General features: G+C 40.6%; 1 protein-coding gene across 1 annotated transcript; it reads right to left on the bottom strand.

Moving 5' to 3' along the window:
- Positions 1-1,392: 1,392 nt before the first annotated feature.
- Positions 1,393-19,045, bottom strand: kitb (KIT proto-oncogene, receptor tyrosine kinase b). Its single transcript, XM_069697363.1, has 21 exons — positions 18,852-19,045; positions 16,726-17,001; positions 16,348-16,632; positions 14,121-14,260; positions 13,625-13,793; positions 12,969-13,158; positions 12,771-12,886; positions 12,364-12,478; positions 10,465-10,652; positions 9,732-9,838; positions 8,854-8,980; positions 8,662-8,766; positions 8,123-8,233; positions 7,301-7,439; positions 7,041-7,105; positions 6,843-6,934; positions 6,243-6,365; positions 5,564-5,675; positions 5,244-5,343; positions 3,751-3,856; positions 1,393-3,414 (listed from the first exon to the last, which is right to left on the bottom strand). The coding sequence occupies exons 1-21, from the start codon at positions 18,904-18,906 to the stop codon at positions 3,271-3,273; spliced, it is 2,865 nt and encodes a 954-aa protein (XP_069553464.1). The 5' UTR covers positions 18,907-19,045; the 3' UTR covers positions 1,393-3,270.
- Positions 19,046-20,610: the final 1,565 nt, after the last annotated feature.

Below are 20,610 nucleotides of genomic sequence, written 5' to 3'. Positions count from 1 at the left end.
CGTGACACGTCTGCTCTATCGTACTCTTGTTTTTAGACATGCTAGTATGGAACAGCTGCAACCTTGGTAAGCACTTTACTGACTTCGGCAACTCCATGGCTGTCATTTAGTGGAAATACAAGGTTCATGTTTGTGTTTTGAGTGAGTATAAAAGTATGAAATTAATTGAAACTCTGGTGACCCCCTAACTTTTCATCCAGCGGCACTTTTGAAACTAAAGTGGGTGTCTTTTTGGGTTCCTTGTTTTGGGGGTATTAATATGCCAAGCCACTAGGGGGCAGTAAGAAGTTGGTGTTGCCAAACAGTAAAGCAACAAACAAACACAACTGTTTACTATACTCAGCTGTTTAAAAGTAGATACCTTTACTGTACAGAAGAGGTAATCATTGCACGAGTAGTGCTTTGGTATGCAGTGTTTCGATTCACATTTTTTTATAATGTGGAAAAGGCGAGATCACATCAAGGTAGTTGTTGAACACGTTGTCATGCACTGCGACAAATATAATTCAGAGAGGGGAAACATTATAAGGAATATCAAACATAAGTCAGGACAGGGATTAAGTTTAAAATGAACAGGCTACTGAGCACTGGACAGAACTTCAGGGAAATCAGAAGGGTGTTACAAGGAAATAGGGTGCAATTATTTTATTTGAATTTATTTTACTTTATTAGTCCGTTTATAAACCAATGGTATGAATTTACACCCTGCAACACTGTAGGTGGCACTATGCATCTTTAGAACTGGTTTGCAACTGCCAAGAAACAAGAAGAAGAAGGAGGAGGAGGAGGAGGAGGAGGAGGAAGAGGAGAGGGAGAAGAGGTGTGTATCCTCATGTGTTTGGAAAGCAGGAGGTGTAAAAGTTCAAACTCCGGTACAGTAGGTGGCTGCATGCACCTTCAACATTGGTTTGTTGTCTGCCAGTAAAACAAAGAAGAAGATGTAATAGTTCTTACCTTGAAATTTGTGTAATGTACACTTATGTAATTAAGTGACACAAAAAGTCTAGTCTATGTTCTAAATATTGTACAAATGCTAACACTGCTGAGGAACTACAGTCTGCAATCGACAACTGCAATGAGACAGAAAAAGCAACAAGGGACAAGCTGAATGTATGAGCGTGTAGAAACACATTAATGTTGCTGTATAAACACATTAATGTTGCTGTAGAAACACATTAATGTTGCTGTAGAAACACATTCATGTTCCTGTAGAAACACATTCATGTGACAGTGCTGGGCCACAACAGACACGTCAGGTCAAAATATCACTATAGAATATGCAAATTGATGGACATGGGAAACATTATGGCTGCTAAACATGAGCAAACGTTAGCATTGTCATTGTAAGCATGTTAAAACTGCTGTAAAATGAAAGGAAACAGGCACTTTGCAATCGGTTCTACCATCACAGGTACTTTCTTTATTAAGTCAACCAACTGTATCAAAACTACAAGAACCTCAGAGCCAAAGTGCAGAAGCTTTTCTTCAGCCGCCATCTCAACAATAACAGTCACAAACAAATGCATCCAGGATTTTAAAAAAAAAGAAAAGAAATCTAAAGGCACATCTCTATTGTATTTACATTGCATACATGTTTGACATAAAGTAAAAAGCACACAATTAGTCGTAAGCCTCCGGCCACAGTGCCGTTGCTCAGACTAAAAACACTAAAATTATCCATAAGATACTTATAGCAATACACCAGTTAGCCTCTTCTAAGTCACAGTTTTTAAAGCTACAACGCACAGGTGTTTATGTAACTTATGGTTTCATCTTTTTACGAGGAGTTATCACTCAGATGCCACTCTGCTCTGGCTCATTTGTTTCTCTTCAGAGACACTCAGGACCTCTAAGAGAAGAGAAGGTATCTTTATTTCAAGGCCTATCAAAAATAAGTTTGAAGTTAGGCTTGCTGACAACCTCTCACTAAACAGTGACAATGACTAAATCAAGATTTGACATTATCGGAAATATTTTTGCCGAGAGGTAGATGAGAAGAAACATACGAGATGAATTCTTCCCTTACAGAAAAAACACATGAATTTCACCTGTGCAAAAGCTCGTGATTACATACCACATATGAAACATTTATTTTGTCAAAGGGAAACGTGGTTTTGTAACATTTTCATGGTGTAATGTATGAAGCCCATGTCGATTCCCATGTGAAAATGTTTTCACATATGTTCCCCATGTTATCATATGTTGCAACATGTGGTAAACATGTGACATACATGTGATCACGTGTCCCATATGGAAAGCCTGGGTGTGTTTTTTCTGTAAGGATTACCGAGTAGTAATACTAGACATCACCGCCTGTAAAAACAACCTAATTGAACTTTAGACATGCTGGTATGCAGACTCTGGACTGACGGGTTACTTGTTTACCCTTCCCTCCACACTTTACTCTAAACTAAGCTGTACCTTTGTACTTAACGCGCAGACGAGGATGGTTTCAATCTTCTCATCTAACTCTCGACGTGAAAGTGTGTTTTTTCTAATGTGCAAGAATATTCCTACAAAATGAAAGACATATGATACACAAAGTAAGTCGTGTCAGCACAGCACCAACTCTGCTGATCTCTGTCCTCAGTCCCACATCTCCCCTATGTACATGTACTCAAAGTCTCTGCTTTCTCCACAGCATCTTAAGATGAAATCTAAAGATGAATGTGAGCCAAAACTCCTCCCAATGCTGATGGATGATGTTGTTTCTGATGGCCGGTTAGTGCTGGAGTCTGCTTTATATAGACGTGCACCTGAAAGACCTACCACAGAGATCAATACGCCAATGGGAAAAGTAGATAGAGGCTGAGAGCCCAGTGCAGGCTTTTGTGTGTGTGTGTGTGTATATATATATATATACAGGATCTGTGTGTGTGTGTGTGTGTGTGTGTGTGTGTGTGTGTGTGTGTGTGTGTGTGTGTGTGTGTGTGTGTGTGTGTGTGTGTGTGTGTGTGTGTGTGTGTGTGTGTGTGTGTGTGTGTGTGTGTGTGTGTGTGTGTGTGTGTGTGTGTCTGTGTCTGTGTCTGTTTCTGTCTGTGATGCAGGAAGGCCAGCATTTTAGAGTTAGTTTGAATGGATATGTAGTTAGTGGTAGAGTGTGGAGCAGTTTGTGTGGTAGGAGAGACTGATCAGGGAAGTAGGGGGGTTGTATATGTGTCATAGCAGTGTGTGTGTGTGTGTGTGTGTGTGTGTGTGTGTGTGTGTGTGTGTGTGTGTGTGTGTGTGTGTGTGTGTGTGTGTGTGTGTGTGTGTGTGTGTGTGTGCGTGTTAGACGTTGTCCAGAAAGACGTCAGTCGTGTTCTGCAGTAAAGGCTGGGTGGGGGCTGTTGTGCTGCAGACTGAGCTCAGCCTCCGTGATGGCGCCCTCTGCTGCTTTGGATGACCTGGGGCGTTGCTCAACGTCAAATACACCTGAGGGATAACACAGATTGGTATTTTAAGGAAGTAGAATTACCGCCTTGCAGTTTTATCCTGTGAGACATTTGTGTGAAATTGTGTTATAATTAGTGTATGAATTTTTAAGTTGTGACCACAAACATGTTTTGTGAGGTCAAAGTGACTTTTGACCATTGAAATTTAATCAGTTCATCCTTGATCCAGGTGAACGTTTGTGCCAAATTTGAGGAAATTCCCTCGAAGTGTTCCTGAAACCTGAAAACATAATGTCACTGGCCACGGCTGTCACTGGTGGGGAGGCATAAAAAAAAACCAAAGAACACCAATAATTCTGTCGTTCTTAATGCTTACATTCTTGGTATTTTCTGACAGCAGCAGTTCAGTTCTCTCCACCAGTTTTTTGAAGGAAGGCCTTTTCAGGGGATCGTGATTCCAGCAGGATAGCATCATGTCATACCTGCAGAGGAAAGACAGGGATTAGTTTGTAAATCTGCTAAAGTAATTGTCACGGTTTCGGGTTATAGACGACTCATCCAGTGGTTGTTGTGCAACATGTTCTAACTTTGTGGCCATTTCAAAACTTGCCAATCGCACCTGACCTGTCCCTCCTCCCCACTCACCTGTCCCCTCACCAGCTTCTGAGTATTTACCTGTCCATTTCCACTGGCCCTCTGCAGATTGTCTCTTGTGCCTTGGCCTTTCAGCGTTCTGGTCTTCCCTGCCTGTTCTTGTCCTGATTATGGTTTTGACCCTGTCACTCAGCCTGTGACTCAGCCTGCTTTCTTGTCATTTTCTTGCCTTACTGAATTTTTGCATTCTTGCTCTATCTAAGTAAAGACCTGAGTTGTGCTCTATGGTCCCTCCTTGTGAATCGTAACATTGATGGTCTTTACTGAGCTCAAATGTAATACACAAACACGTGCAACCAACTAGACAAACAAGTGGGTAAAGAATCCAGGTGGTCACTTTAAATCTGGACCAAATCAATCTCCGACCCTCTGTTTTTAATCATATTGTGGTACTTTATCTTTTTTTTTTGTCTTGTTGTCTATTTTTCTTATCAATGAATCTATTGTTCTATAAAACATCAGAAAGTAGTAAAAAAATGCTTGTGAATGTGAACGTGAATCTGTCTGTCTGTGTTGGCCTTGTGATGGACTGGTGATCTGTCATGGCTATATCCTGCCATGGCCCAAAGTGAGCTAGGATAAGCTACAGTCCTCCTGTGACCCTGTTCAGGATAAAGTGGGTATAGATAATGGATGGATGGATAATTTAAGGAAATAAAAGGCAGCAAAATGTCCCGTTTTCGAAGCTGAAACAATGAAGTATTTGTCATATATGATGGAAATCTTATTAGCTTTGTTATGTGACATTGCAGTGATAATAATGCAGTGATAAAAAGAAACATGGTGAACATCTGAAGCAGCCAGTGTGATATGAAAACGGAATGAATTCTGAGTAGATTTATTTTTCAAATAGATCATGTGGTATTTATAATAAATGCTCACAATACCAGAGACACGTTATGAATTACAACTGCGTCAATTGATTAGTTGATTGGCATTACATTTATTTTGATAATAAATCATTCATAATTTTTTTAATAAAAGCTTTCACTGGTTTCAGCTTCAACAATGAGAGGATATGCTGATTTTATCAACTTTTTGTATCCTCTTGTGTATCTTAGCGCTTAGGGCCAAAAAAGTTTTTAAAAAACAAACAGGTTTTCTTGATATTAATTAATTTAAAAAAAAATCTGCAGATTAATTGACCCAAATATTCACTAGTGCATCCTTTGCTATAATATTATATTACTAGAACACCCACAGATATTTACTTACATCTCAATGGGAGCAAACTCAGGCCTGTTCATCCTGTGGCCCTCTTGAATCCAATGATAAAATGCAGATCCCACCTGCATCCCAGGATATGGGCTGCTTCCTACAACACCAACATACAATTTAAAATAACTTGTGTTATTTTTGCAATGCAGCTGGATTCTTAATCCATATGATTTAGCATGATTCTCTCCACTGAGTGAGGTTGCTCTTTGGGAGCATCATCAGAGCCTCTAATAAGGCCCCAGTCAGCTTAAATGGACAATAATATTGGCTTGGACATGAAACAGATACAACAGCACAGCTCTAACTGGAAATGTTACCGAGGGAGAAGATTTCCCAGAGCAGGATGCCGTAGGACCAAACATCACTCTCAAAGGTGTAGACACAGTCGAAAATACTCTCGGGAGACATCCACTTGACCGGCAGACGAGCCTGCAGGAGGATAGAGCCGTGACCCCTTGTCCTCATTCACAAAAACATACAATATATCCCCCCAAAATTTTTCATGTAGTGTATGGAAGAGTAAAGCTTTTCCACAGCTCTAAATGAATCTCAGCAAATAGAATAATCTGCAAATATCTTGATAAAGGAATTATTGTTTACTGCCACCTTTCAAAAAAATGCCAAACATCCCTCAGGAACAGATGTGTCGATTTTGTGTGTGTAATGTAATTATAAACTGATAATATTTTGGGGCATTGATTTGACAAAACAAACGATTGGATGACATCATTCTGGACATTTTCTGATATTTCATAGCCCAAATGATTGATGATGAATGATAACAACAATAATCTTCAGTGGCAGTCCAACATTCTTCATCTCTGAATACTGCTTGCATTGTTTTGGTGAACAGTTCAGGCAGTGTAGAGAAGCATGCGTGGGAGTTTTCCTTTGTTGATTTGCAGAGACAGAGAGGGAACAAAGCGAGACAGGGAAGGGAGGAAGGAAGGATGAAGAGGAAGAGTAGGGAATGAAAGACTTGATTGACAGACTCACGTTTCCTCGGAGCACATAACTGCTGTCAGTGTTGATGTCTCGCGCCAAGCCAAAGTCACATATCTTTGCCACCCTGCCATGAGTCAGCAGAATGTTTCTGGCTGCAATATCTCTGTGGATGCACTGAAAACACACACACACACACACACACACACACACACACACACACACACACACACACACACACACACACACACACACACACACACACACACACACACACACACACACACACAAACGAGCAAAAACAAACACAGAAATGAGTATTGACACTGTAACCGGCTTCTGCAGGGAATGACTGACTCACAGCAAACACACACACACAATTGATGTGAGGTCAGTAAAGCTTCTTACAAACACAAATGGAAAACTGGCAAAAGACGTGAAACATCCTATATGATAAAAAAAAAAAAAATAAAATAAAAAAAAAGTATAAGATATGCTGTAAATGCAGCTTGACTGTGTTTCTGACTGTAGTGAAACCACTATATCATGACTGTTGGCCCTAAGCCATAACATGATCTATAAACCAGCAACAGCACTTTTAAATCCCTTCTGCAACCACTCTATAAATATTAACACAGTCTATTAAGGCCTTACTTTCTTGGAAGTAATGTACTCCATTCCTTTGGCCACCTGGTAGGCAAAGCTGAGGAGATCTTCGGCGTCCAGAGACAGGTCTTCTATGTCATCTAGATAAAGATCAGCTTTAGTGAATGAAACCAGGTTTGAACAGACTTTTCTGGGCTGGCTGGGCAGTGTGTTGTAATTGGAAATGCAGAGGGAGAGACTTTTTACCTGACTGGGAGGACCTTTCTTTTTCAGAGGGACGCATGGGCATATATCCTGTACCGGTTACCTCTCTGCCACACACACACACACACACACACACACACACACACACACACACACACACACACACACACACACACACACACACACACACACACACACACACACACACACACACACACACACACACACACACACACACACACACGTAAGTATAGATATTTACCACTTTGTGATCATAGTTAAGAATTCGCACACATACACACCTTGCAGGCTCCGTTGGGTTCAAGACGTTGAAATAGTAACCATCCCCAACCTGGGAGTTTAGGAAGGACTCTCTTTTCCTACGCAGGAAGTTGAGGAGGTCGCCATAGCAACAGTACTCTGTGATCACTAAAATTGGGCCTGGCAGGATGGAGAGATAAAAGCAGAACCTCAGTCACTGACTTTTAAACCATGACATCAAATAACAATGAAAATGAGACAAAAGATGATGGAACTGTATTTGCAATGCTGTGTTAGTCAGGTTAAACATGTGATAAACATCCGCTCTGTCAGGTTTTAACAATAAGTGTTTGTGAGCTGAATAAATTAGTGTCAGTGTTCAATAATTTTAAATAGATTTTTCATGCGAAGAAGCCACAAAAACAACCATCAAGTGTTCAGTGTTTCCCTCTGAACATCATACCCACTCATACATGTGTGGAATCCAATCAAAATGCTGCAGTACAATCAATGCTGAGGTTGAGATAAGTTGATAATATTGATCGACTGAATAGTAAATGTGTGACAAGTCAGAGTGCATCACGTCTCATCAAAGCTGATGGTACTGAGAGTCCAATATCGGATTTTTAATAAGCCGCTAATGATGGTTGGGCACAGCAGCAAGTCAGCACATGAGGATCTCCAAAACAATACTCATAAAAACCGTCAATAAATAAATAATACCAATCATAAAAGGGGCATTAAAACTGAAGTGTAAATACAGGATGTCCACACCCAAAAAAAACGAGAACAAATTTAATCCAGAATAAAGATGTAAATGTCCTACTGAGTAAAAAACATCTGTTTGTAGTAACTCCTCTCACCTCCGACAGTGCAGGCTCCCAGCAGGTTACCAATGTTCACATGGTTGCCAAGGAAACTGAGAACCTTCAGCTCTGACATCAGCGCCTCTTTCTCCATGGAATGAGCGTTGGCTGAGATGCCATCATCACAACATTAACATTTGCAGTGATCACAGAAGTAAAAGTACAACTATGTAAAAATACTTTGAGGAAAGTACTTAATTCCATATCCTGTTTAACTAATGGTAAACTGTAATAGCTATAAAAGCAAAAGTACTTCCATTTAAAATATTAAGCATGTTTTTTTTTCTGGACAGTAAGGGTATGAAGAATTGCAATCTTTAAAATAAGTTATAACTAAAGCTGTCAGAAAAAGAAGTGGGGTAATAAGTACAATATTGGTCTCTGAGATTTAGTACCTCAAATTTATACGAGTTAATGTAGAGGGGGAAACCAGAGTAGGCATCAAACCACTGCTTTTCAGCTTGGTGTTATTCTTCAAGTACAGAACCTGAGTAAATACACTTAGTTACTTTCCACAGACAGACCGACAGACTTACGTTTTAGCATCTTAACAGCGACGGTCGTAACAGTATCTGCAGAGCACAGTCCGTAGGCTGTGGCCCTTACGACCTTTCCAAAAGCCCCAGAGCCCAGGGTTTTGCCTTAAAGTGCAAACAAGTATAATCACTTAAACAATAATTACATGCCTGCCCATGTGTGCTCTCACAAATGTTAACATAATATCATACCAAAGCGTAGCTTCTGCCTGGGAAACTCCCATTTGGAGTCGTATGGCAGCTGAGCGGGGTCGATATAGGTGTAGTTGTTTCCATGGATACTCTCAATGACCTTCCACTGGATTTGAAACTTTGGTTTCTGTTGGTATTTGGAGAGAAAAGGGGCCACAGACAGAAACAAGTGATGTTAGCTCAGCTTTCTGGGGTTGTTTGTCATGTGTGATTGTATTGTTTATATATGTACTGTATATATTTGGCATTTTCTCATTACATAACTCCTTTATCCAAGTTTAGATTGTACTCAATGCACTTCAGTTGTCAGCTGATGTCTAGACTCTCCCCTGATGATGATCCCACTGCAGATTCATAAACTAGTTCTCAAGGAGTCTGACTCATCTGAGTGCAATAAGAGCAGCATGCTCAGGGGGGTAAATTAATTGCTCCAGGCGTGATCAGAGTGTCAAAAAATCTTTTAACTACAGCATGTTTGCAATCTGAATGGCTGATTGATTCAGTTCAAATTCATTAGGACACTTTCATGCTTCTTAAAAGGACACACTTTCACTGTTATCTGCAGAATATCAATACCAAAGGCAAAAAGAAAGATGCTTCTAACTTTAACATACTCTAAACAGAATGGAGGCATGAGTCATTAGTAAATGAGAATGGGCCCTTTGCCAGAAACTGCTGAAGCCATTTACTTTTTTATGATGCAAACTTTATATCAATGCTGAACTTGATTTAAACATTAATGTCTATGCACTTTGAAATTAATTTATGAAAGGCATTGATGGCCATAGATTTATGGAATTCATAAGACATTTATTACTTTACTTCCAATCACCTAAATATCGCTGTAGTGAGTTTGAATGGTTTATTTCCTGTCTTACCTGCATGTACTTATAGAGCAACACCACCAGAGTGAGGGTGAGTAAGATGCCAGTGGCCACCATGCAAGTCAGGAGGGGTGTGAACAGTTTATGGGGGATGACGCGTTCTGAGATTAAACACACACAGACCCATGATCACAAATCACATGGAGCGTTAGAGCATAAACAAGTTTTTACCAGTAGTTACACACACACCAAACGCACGGACACACACACACACACACACACACACACACACACACACACACACACACACACACACACACACACACACACACACACACACACACACACACACACACACACACACACGCACATCCTTTTCCTCCAACATTAAGACAGACAGCTGCAGCAGTGGTGTTTGTTTGTGTGACGAGGATTAGTGCGTCTACGCCATATAATCCCAGCCTGCATAGTCAGCATACACTAATCTTATTCAATCTGTATTCAGTAACCACACACCTGGCCTCCACACACACACGCACGCACGCACACACACACACACACACACACACACACACACACAGGTCAATGGGTTTGTGTGTCTCCGTTAGTAAATCTTTGTTGCATGATACATGAGATAAACACCCTTTCCCCCCCAGACACGGAATCATAGACTGTATTTAATCTATACAGCGTATGGTTTGTGTGTGTGTGTGTGTGTGTATCTGTGTGTGTGTGTGTGCACGCGCACACGTGCGTGAGTGTGCGCACGTCTGTGAGTGTGTCTTACCACTGATGGAGAACAGTGTGTAGGCTTCTTCATCCTCTGTAGAGGCCACGCACTCCAGGGTGTGGTACTGAACGTGCTCCTTGCTGATGTTCAGTCGGCCCTCCACCTCACTCCTCCCAAAGGCGGACTCTGTGAGCATGGCGACCTCTGAGGTGTCCCACTGGGTGGCATTAGGCAGGTGTGAGCACCTGTTGAGAGGTCAGAGTTGCTGAAGAGCAGTCTTTTACTTTTTCCCCCAACATTTTCCTCTCTGTTCTACCTTACAGCAGGTGACAAGACTGAGGACTGTAGTAGGGAGAGGGATATAGATAATACATGTTGTTTGTATGAAAAGAAAGAAAACAACGAGGATCTTTTCTCCCATCTTTGGCTTTTAGTCCACTTGGGGGAACCTCTGCTTTTTTTCTTGCTATCTCTTCTTTGTCACTTCTGTTTTCCTACAATATCAAAACTATTTTTTACGCAAAAATTCTAATGTAATATGTCTAAGTTCGTTGTTAAAGCCAGTTGTTATTGCTGGATGCAGCTCTCTTATACGATTGTTGCCCAATCATTTGGTCTTTTGACCCGCAGGAATCCTGTCCCACATGTCTGTGTCTTCATGCAGACACGCAATGAAGCTGCTTCTCTCTGATGGGGTCAAATCCCTATCTTGGATTCGAATGGTTGTGTCTTGAAACAAAAATAACTTTATGGCATTATGTTAAGAAAATAATCTGTTATTTTTCCCAAAGAAACCATTATCTCAACAAAATGACTCCTGAGTTAAATTATTACCAGTTTATTTGTTAATATTATCAATAAATCAAAAGAAGTTTTGAAGATAAATTAAATTCCTATTTTACCAGGGCTCGAAAAGTCCTAAAAAAAAGTTTTCTGTGTGTGTGTTGACCGTCTGCCGAAACAAGTCTGAATGCTAATGAGTCCATGAGGGGACATAAACCTGTTAATCAGCTTCCTCGAGCATCTCCTGCTCTCAGAGGAACTGCCAGACAGAACAAGACAAAATGAGTCATGTCTATGGACTATTATGGATTATTATAAGAAAAATGGTCTGAAGTCAGATGATCTTAATATTATTTCTTACTTTTTTATCTTATTGTTTATATTAGAAAACTCATATGTACCGCCTAGGAGTTATATGAACATATTTGCACAACAATATGACATCACAGAGAAGTTGACCTTTTGGATATAAAATGTCATCATTGTATCATTTTATCCAATTACACATTTCTGTGATATTTTGTCATATTTAGTGTAAGAATTCTTGATTTATAGCCGCAAATATACTTTGTGAGGCCACTATGACCTTTGACCACCAAATCCCGAACAGTTCATCCTTGAGACCAATGTTTGTGCCAAATTTGAAGAAATGTCCTCAAGGTGTTCCTGAGGTGTTGCACTCACGAGAATGCAATGTACAGAAAGACGATCTGAAAACATACTGCCTCCAACTACAGCTTTCGTCAGCACAGAGGCATATCAATTCTTACTAAAATATTTCTGGCTGCAACTCTTTCTTTTTAATCGTCGCAGGTAAACATCATTAATTTGATTGCTCATTTCATGATGCAATACCTAATTTTATTACATTATCACTTTTAGATCTGTTTATAGAGAGAGTTATTACTGTACAGAGTCCCTCTCTAAAGCTCTCCTGATCTCACTAATCACCTGTGAACTATAACTCGTAATCCAACATTAAAACAATAAAGACAGCCTGATGTTGGTGGAACAACAAAGCAAGATGTAAAAGATGATGATTCACAACCAGATCATCATTTTCGCAGTGATGTATCGCGTTCCCTGAGTGTTCGCTATGTCAGCTAAATCTAATAAGGGAGACGAAGTGAGACACGCCTCGGGTGAGAGTAGTGTGATAGATGTTTGGTGTACCTCGTGTGGGGCAGCTCACAGAAGTACCAGCTGATTTTGGGGACGGGATAGCCTGCAGCGATGCACCGTACCCGTCCGTCAACGGGCCCCTCCTGGGCAATGATAACAGGCTTACCTTGTAGAGAAAAAAAGAGACATATTTACATACATGTGTAAAAATACAGTAGAGCCCCTGTATACTGTTCAACCGCAAGCATGAAGAGGTTCTTAGTGGCTTTTAATGGCAGTATGTGTTCTTTTTAAAGCTCAGAGAAAAGTCAGTGAAGCCATTTGCTGAGTTGTAAGACATTTTTTTATATATGTGTATGATATATGAATTGGAAAAGGGTATCATTTTAGAATTAACCAACTAATTGAGTTCTAATGAATGTATGTAGAGCAATGTAATAAACATGAAAGCTACTCACTGTTGACGTACACGTGAAATGAATGATCAACAGATGCATCTTCGTGACTGGCTGAGAACTTATAGATCCCACCCTCCGAGCCGAGAACCCTCACTAATCTCAGCTCACTGTTGTGTCTGATAAAACAAACATACATTTAGTAATCTGTGCACACGCAGGGGTACACTACAGTAGTGGCACGCTCTGAACTCACTGTACCTGTATTGGCGCCGGTGGACAGTGATAACGTGCTCTGTGGTGTTGAGGAGACGCTTGCCATTGAACGACCAGGACAAGGAGCTGGGTGCAGGATAGGCATCAAATTCTACTCTGAGGCTCAGGCTCTCACCCTCTTTAATATCCGCCTGGACTGGACCTGGACTTCCTAACATGGTAATAAACCCCTGATCTGAAAAACAGAAGTATAGTGGTTTGTTACTTGTATAAACAAAGAGAGCAGATATTCTCAGTGGTTTAAGATAACACACTATGAATAATGACAGCACTTTCCCTCAGGCTTTGACTTTTTTAATTTGCATAGCATGCAAGTGAGAGATCACAATTCTTGAAAAATGTTTGTTTTGGGTGTAAATACTGGTGTCAGTTTTAGATAAGTGTGTGTGTGTGTGTGTGTGTGTGTGTGTGTGTGTGTGTGTGTGTGTGTGTGTGTGTGTGTGTGTGTGTGTGTGTGTGTGTGTGTGTGTGTGTGTGTGTGTGTGTGTGTGTGTGTGTGTGTGTGTGTGTGTGTGTGTGTGTTTTTCAGTGCATTCCCATAAAGACAGTGAAGGTGGGTTGGTGGTTGTGTTGTGTGAATCTGTTTTGTGGCACTGATTTTGTCCGCACTCACATGCATGTAAACCAACTTTAACACCTACCGTAAACTTCCAGCTGCAGTGCTGCATCACTCCTGCCTCTCTCATTGTGAGCGTGGCAGCGGTAAATGCCTGAGTCTGATTGATTGACAGATGTGATCAAGAGATAGGTGGCGCGCTGATAACCGCGGGAGCCGGGCAGGATGTGTGAGGTCTGATTTTCATCAGGATGCTGCAAAGCATTAGCGGCAAAGGTGAGGGGTACTATATCAACAAATCTAACAGCTCACAGATCCAGTATTTTAAACAAGTGCTTTAGTCCAACATGTGTAATATGTAAGCAATTATATATTGTAATCTCCTCTGACTGTCATTAAACACCTTAAATTTTCACGTATATTACTCAGTGTTTACCATGGTCATTACAGTCCAGAAAAAAAATCAATATATTGTCTGTATCTTTTCTTGGTAGGAGAAGGAGTATATTTCCTAATTAACAAAAGGCACAGAAGAGTGTTTGACACCCTGACAGAAAGAATTGCAAATAAATCCATCTCACCGCTGCTGAAGGAAAATCCCATTTGACACTGAAGTCCGGGTTAACATTGGAGCAGCTGCAGGTAAGTTTAAACTGCTCTCCTTTCTTTAGGATGACGGGGTCTCTTTGAGACAATGTGATCACTGGGCGCAGCACGGGCACTGGATCAAGGGATAAAAAAGCCACATTATAATGACTGATATGCGACAGTGAGGTCAACTTGAATGAGAAAACTGTCATAAAAACTCTTTTGTTATGCTCCGATTATAATAATTTCCAGGGTGTTGACACACTTCTCACTGCATGTTATTTATTAGTCTGAAATCATGGATTTGTATTGTAAACAGTCTGGATTAGAGTGCATTCTGAATGTTTGAGTCATGAATCTATATTCAACCCTCACTCTGTTTACTAGGTGACCTATCAACAGTGAAACTGAACAAAACAAACAGTAGATTACTCCTTGTGGCCCTAACTATCGCCAAGAAAACTATCGTCATGAACTGGAAATCAAGGAACACCATACACATTAGACACTGGAAAAACCTTCTAATAAATTACTTCTCTATGGAAAATGTATCATCCTCCATCAAAAATTCTGCAACAGAACCTCACTCTGTTTGGTCATCTCATTCATTTCTCACAAACTTGTTCCCATCTATGCTGTTATCTTACTTTAGTTTTCTTTGCATATCCACAATCATAATTTAAGCACACTCACCGAAATTGGAACTTAGACTGACTACTTAGTAAACACACACACACACACACACACACACACACACACACACACACACACACACACACACACACACACACACACACACACACACACACACACACACACACACACACACACACACACACAAAGGATACACCAACACCAACAGCATATTTACATCAACTCACACAACACCTAACACAACCTGTAACTGTATTGACTGCTCGTACTCTTAGTGTTATTCCCTTAGTTGAAAAAAAAAAGAAAAGAATCTATATTCATGTTCACCCGTGTTCCTCCCTGAGATTTTTCATCACAGTACAGCTGAAACAAAATGCAGTGATTTTATACTAAAATGAAAACATGACAAATGGATATCTTAGTTGTATACCATAACAAGAGAGCCTGAAGGGTGTGTGACTACGGTCTGGTATTATTGCATGGCCATACTCATGACTGTGGACACAAGCACAGTATGTGCATATACAGACACTGGTCGTCCAAGCATCAACTGCATAGTTAATTTCCTGCATTAAATCCCTACTGACGCCCCTTCAGTTGTGCTGTGTTTGTGCTGCAGTAATTCTATTTAACCTAAACACAGCTTTCATGCTCTGTTACAAAGCTCTGTTTAGTGTAGAACTCAAATCCCTCAGCTCCTCCCTCCCTCCTTCAAGTCTCCTTTCTCCATCAGTCAAAAAGACACCATGCTGTCTAACTCGCCTCAGCTCGTCTCCAGTTAAAACATCCACTGCCGACCAGACTGAGAATGCCGATCCAGTGCAGAGAAACCACTGATATCAATTTAAATAGCTCTAATCATAATATACCGCACATAGCTCATAATTGGCCAGTGCATATCTGAATAGTGAATAGAAACTTTTAGTCGACTTTTAGCCATGATAGACGCTCTAAAATGGCAATGTTGGTCAACAACCTTGGTCCATTCATGTATTGGATGGATCTCCTTGAGACTTTGTGGTGCCCACAGAATGAATCCTAGTGACTTTGGTGATCCTCTGACTTTTCCACCAATGCCACAATGGTATTTGTGGTTCTGAGTGAACTGTTTCAACAACTGTTAGATGGATTATCTTGGAAGTACAAACATTGAGCAGCCTACTGAACTGATTATTAACAATAGCGATCCTTCACTTTTCAGGGGTTTTTATGGTATGGTAAAGTCAAATGCTTAGGCTTTATCTTCATCTGCATAATCACTGGAAGTAGATAGATGCTTTAAGGCTGTAAAAATAGTTTTCAACTGGAATTACTTCACCATCTCTGACAAGAGACTGTCTTATTTTAAAGAACTTCTCTAAAGATGACGTCTCTCCTGGCAGCAGCTGCACACAGAGCATTTCTCCTCTCTTCCGCCCCTTTTAGCTCCATTAAAACCCATGAGAAAAATGTAGTGATGTTGTGCCAAATGGAGCATGAGTATGAAACCCATTTACCGACATTAACTATTGTTTCTGGAAACAAAAATATTAGAAATCTCCCGTAGCCATCACATCTCTTACTTACCGAGACGTACATCGACTGTGTAGTGGCTCGACTTCACTTTGACTTCACCAAGCAGACCCACACATACGTAACAGCCCTCGTAGTCCTTTTTAGCACTGCTAATGATGACGCCTCGCTGGAGGTTGCTGCGATAACTCATACCAGAGGGCAAAGGTCGTCCATCGCAGGTCTCCAAAGCCAGGAGGGTGACCTCAGGGTCAGTCACAAGACAGGGGATGATGCAGTTCTCACCTGCTCGCACCAGAATGGCATTCACTATGGTGTGCTGGAAGGCATTCTGAAGGTCTAAGTAGATGAAAGAAAGAGGAACATTTAGATTGATCGAATATGGGCAAATATGTACACGTATGTACCGCTGCAAGCCTCTTGATCACCCACCTTTCACATAAACATAGATGGAGCTGTGCGCCAGTGTGCTGTTGCTGACACACACATAGCGACCCATGTGGTAGGACTGCACTGCCGACAACTTGACATATGCCACTCCGCCCTCCTCCACCTCTCCCTCCAGCCTGCGAGTCTTCTCCCTCTGCCACCTCAGCCTGGACGGGCTGCCAGACGTTGTGGCATTGTCATAGCAACGCAGTTCCAGCTTGCCCCTCTTGGGAATGACTATGTGAGGCCCGCTGGGGGAGATGACTGGCTCGCACCACACTGGAATAGAGGACAAACAGTGTAGTTGACTTATGGTGGACCTGGATGCTACTTTTGAAGGCTGTATGTGTTCGGTTTGGGAAAATTTCCAGGCCAGAAGGAGAAACACTGCTGCTTTTATTACAACTAATATAGATGAATTGCAAGCTCCTTAAAAACTAGAAACAAATAGAAATCAATGAAAAGAGCAAAAAGAAACAGAGCAGAGAAGCAGGTCAACAACTAAGGATTATTTTAACCATAAATTTGTTTTCAGATCATTTTGTGATTTTTATATTAACTGTTTCGGTCAGAAACATGTCAGAAAAAATGCTAATCACAAATCAACAAGACAATGGATTGCATTACTTCAGTTTCGCCAAAACCAAAAAATATTAACGTATGAGACAAAGAAAAGTGAGTGACTTTTGCTTGAAAAATTATATAGAAAATCAAAACTTTTTTTTCTATTGACGAATCAATTGATTGATCATTTCAGTTCCAAAGCAGTATAGAAGGAATAAAACTTAACAGAATAAAGTGCCAGATGTGATGGTTAAATAGGATGGTATGATTGGCACAGAGCCTCCCTAAAACAGAGTGCTATCTATCCACCACAGCTCAATAGAACAATCAATAATTATGAGCTGTTCAGTGGCTGAGTAATCAGGCATTAGGGCCCTTAAACCCACTCCCTTAAGACAGTAAACTAAACTCACATTTTAGTTTCAGTTTAACCCCCACCAGCCAGCCCCTTCACAGTTGACTCTGTTTTTAGTTTTTTTAAAAATATTTTCTCCAGTTTTACACATGATAGGCACCATTTTAAGAACAGTATTTCATGTGACTGTTGTGCCTTTAGGCTCAAAGACCTCAGAAAGCAAGAGGGAGAAGCATGTGGATGCTCCACTTCTAAAACATCAATATGTGTGTTTGTGCAGGCTGTTAGAGACTGTTAAAGGGCTTGTTGTTGTTTTTTTAACTGATATCTGCGAGAAATGCGTTTGGCAATGGATACTGAGGGTCATTTGAATATTGACTAAAGGTTTCAGAAAAAACCTGAGGCTGTTCTGTGACTAAACAGAAAGCTTTCATCACAGCACTGAGAGCTGTTAGATGTCAGAGTGCTGCGGGGCGCGTTTGTGTTAAAAGATGTGTTATCTTGTCTTCTTTGTTCCTTCTGCTTCCGTGATAAAACACACCATCTTATCCTGTTCATTTCAGCAGGATAAATAATTGATTGTCTGCAAACAAAACGCGCGCGCGCGCGCACACATACACATGCACACACCTGTTGACAGCCGGGAAAGGCAAACGCAAAGGTAATTCCGAAGCAGTCGTTATGCAAATGATGTGATCTGTAGACCTGAGCTGATAGGTTGAGGACTGTACCGTTAAATAACGTCAGTTTCCAGACACAACGTGGGAATCGTGTTTATCACCCCCACAGAAGAAGCATGGAAAAGAAGCTGCAAGGAACATGCACTCATGCTGTCTTCTCTCGGCTGTTTACACCTACAGTAGTCCAAAATAAAGGCGCACAGACCTCGAATAGTGACAGCGACAAAACGTGGGATACATGTAGGAGACAGAGCAACACTTCAGGCATCTGAAAAGCCAGAGACTCTAATAGAAATGCGAGAAAAAATTAGCTCAAAATATATTTTGTAGAATTACCATAGGCATAAAGTAGTTCATAGCTACACATCATTGGAAATTCTCTATTTTGATAGCAACAAATGTAATAGGCTATCTTTTAATCTACTGACGTAAAGAGATGAAAAATGTCACAATAAATTTAAAAAAAATTGAACACAGACACGCGAGTCACCACAGCAATATTTAAACAGCATTACAAGTGGTTTTCTTACCTGTTAGTGGCAGCAAAATAAAGTGTGACGCAAAAGCTACCCAGTGACTCCTCATTTTAGTCGGTTTGGAAGCCGTTTATTTTACTCCATGCGTTTCAAATGCAGAAATAACCATCCTGGGCTTGAAATCAGCAGATCCCATCCACTAACGTAGAACAGGTCCCTCCAGCGCATCGAGCGGACCAACACAATGATCCTGCAGGCTGCGACTCCCCCTGATGGATTTCACTGGAGCTTAAAGACACAGTGCGGCGCCTCTCCTCCCTGCTCTGGAGCCCTGCCACTCCTTTCTGTCCCTGCATTGGCTGGAGACTGGCCAAGGTGATGAGTCGGTTATTACCGGAAAACGTCTCTTCAACTTTTCAGTCATTACGACCAAAATAATTTACAGAAATTCTCCAGTAATGTCTGATATAGTTTCTGATATAGTGAAAAGACAGGAATAACTGTTCTAAGAAACAAGGTGACTGTAATTGTATATCTCAAACATTATGTTAAAGTGTTGTTATGGCATAGCATTTTTAACCGGAATCTGATTTGATTCATGAGCTTACAGTTTTCCACACCTGCATTAAAACATCAGCGGGTCCACATCAGAAGTGTCTCTCTGTAATAATTTCTGCTGTTTATACACAATCATTAAACAAATCCCTTTTAAAGAGCTTTATATGTCAGTGGGGTTCCAAGTAAACATTGGTGCCAAGTTTGAAGAAATTCCCATAGAGCATTCCTGAGATACCATCTTCATGAGAATGAGTTGAATTGAGGTGACCTTTGACCTTTGACTATTAAAAACGAATCAATTGATCCTTGGCACCAACTAGTGAACGATTGTGCCAAGTTTTAAGAAATTCCCTCATGGTGTTCTTTAGATATCTTGTTCACGAGAAAGGGACGGACAGATGTATGTACAAATGGACAAGTTGAAACATAATGCATACAAATATATTCTTTGTTATAGTTCTAAATATCAGGGCCTAAATTTTGGTGTGTTATAACCTTAATATTTTTAACGGTGCTCCTTCAAACTTGCTTTTCTTACACACTCCGAGTCTCAAGTGTGTAAACATAAAATGTCTGTAAAGTGAAAAAGAATTGTATAAATCTAGGAAATGCTGCTCACTTGTGCTCTCTTATTTGGCTGCCTTAACTGGCAGAACATCATCCGGTAAGATGTACCAGCCAAAACACTGTCATTAGATTAAGTGAGTACAAGTGGCCAACAATGTGAGATTTCTGCATGTCATATTCCCAAACATCAGCTTCGAGGGCCAAATGAGGTTACATTTTTGGCTGTTATAACAAAATAAGGGACTGAAAATGCTCTTTAACTACAACGTAATTAATTCAGGACAAAAACATTAAACACTGAATCCTGAAAGGAATTTGTATTTTCAATTAATTTTCAGGGCCTCTTGTTGGTTAACTCTATTTGCTTTATGCCTTTTGCTCTGCAAATTCAAGTATGTGTGTGGTTGTGTATTGGCTATTTGTTGCAGTTTTATGAGTGTTTTTTATCTTCTGATCTCTCTGTTGCTCCAGAGAAATATTTAAGCAGACACTGGGATTGTTGTGTGTGTGTGTTTTTTTTCCTCACACACATGCTTGATCTCTATAACCTCGCTGTATCGCTCTACAGCTGTTAATGACTTTCTCAGCACATGATGGCAGAACAAGAATAAACAAACTGGAACAGAAGCAGAACATCCTTTTCATTTCATTTATCCTTCATCAGTTTGTGCTATCTGTAGGATTTTCT

The sequence above is a fragment of the Brachyistius frenatus genome, unplaced genomic scaffold (assembly GCF_029030835.1).
Source record: "Brachyistius frenatus isolate BFR_SWC_R1_liver_20210118 unplaced genomic scaffold, ASM2903083v1 Contig_23, whole genome shotgun sequence".
Classification (NCBI taxonomy): Eukaryota; Metazoa; Chordata; class Actinopteri; family Embiotocidae; genus Brachyistius; species Brachyistius frenatus.
The sequence above is the reverse complement of the archived record's forward strand: the minus strand, read 5'-3'. Positions and strand labels throughout refer to the sequence as shown.

What these genes read in the sequence shown, in the direction of transcription:
- kitb (XM_069697363.1), bottom strand. Translation starts at nt 18,906, where the DNA reads ATGAGGAGTCACTGGGTAGCTTTTGCGTCACACTTTATTTTGCTGCCA. An exon ending in GTCCACCGGCGCCAATACAG is followed by an intron (nt 12,887 to 12,968) that starts GTACAGTGAGTT and finishes TTGTTTTATCAG; the next exon opens with ACACAACAGTGAGCTGAGAT. An exon ending in TGTGAGCTGCCCCACACGAG is followed by an intron (nt 10,653 to 12,363) that starts GTACACCAAACA and finishes ACCTCTCAACAG; the next exon opens with GTGCTCACACCTGCCTAATG.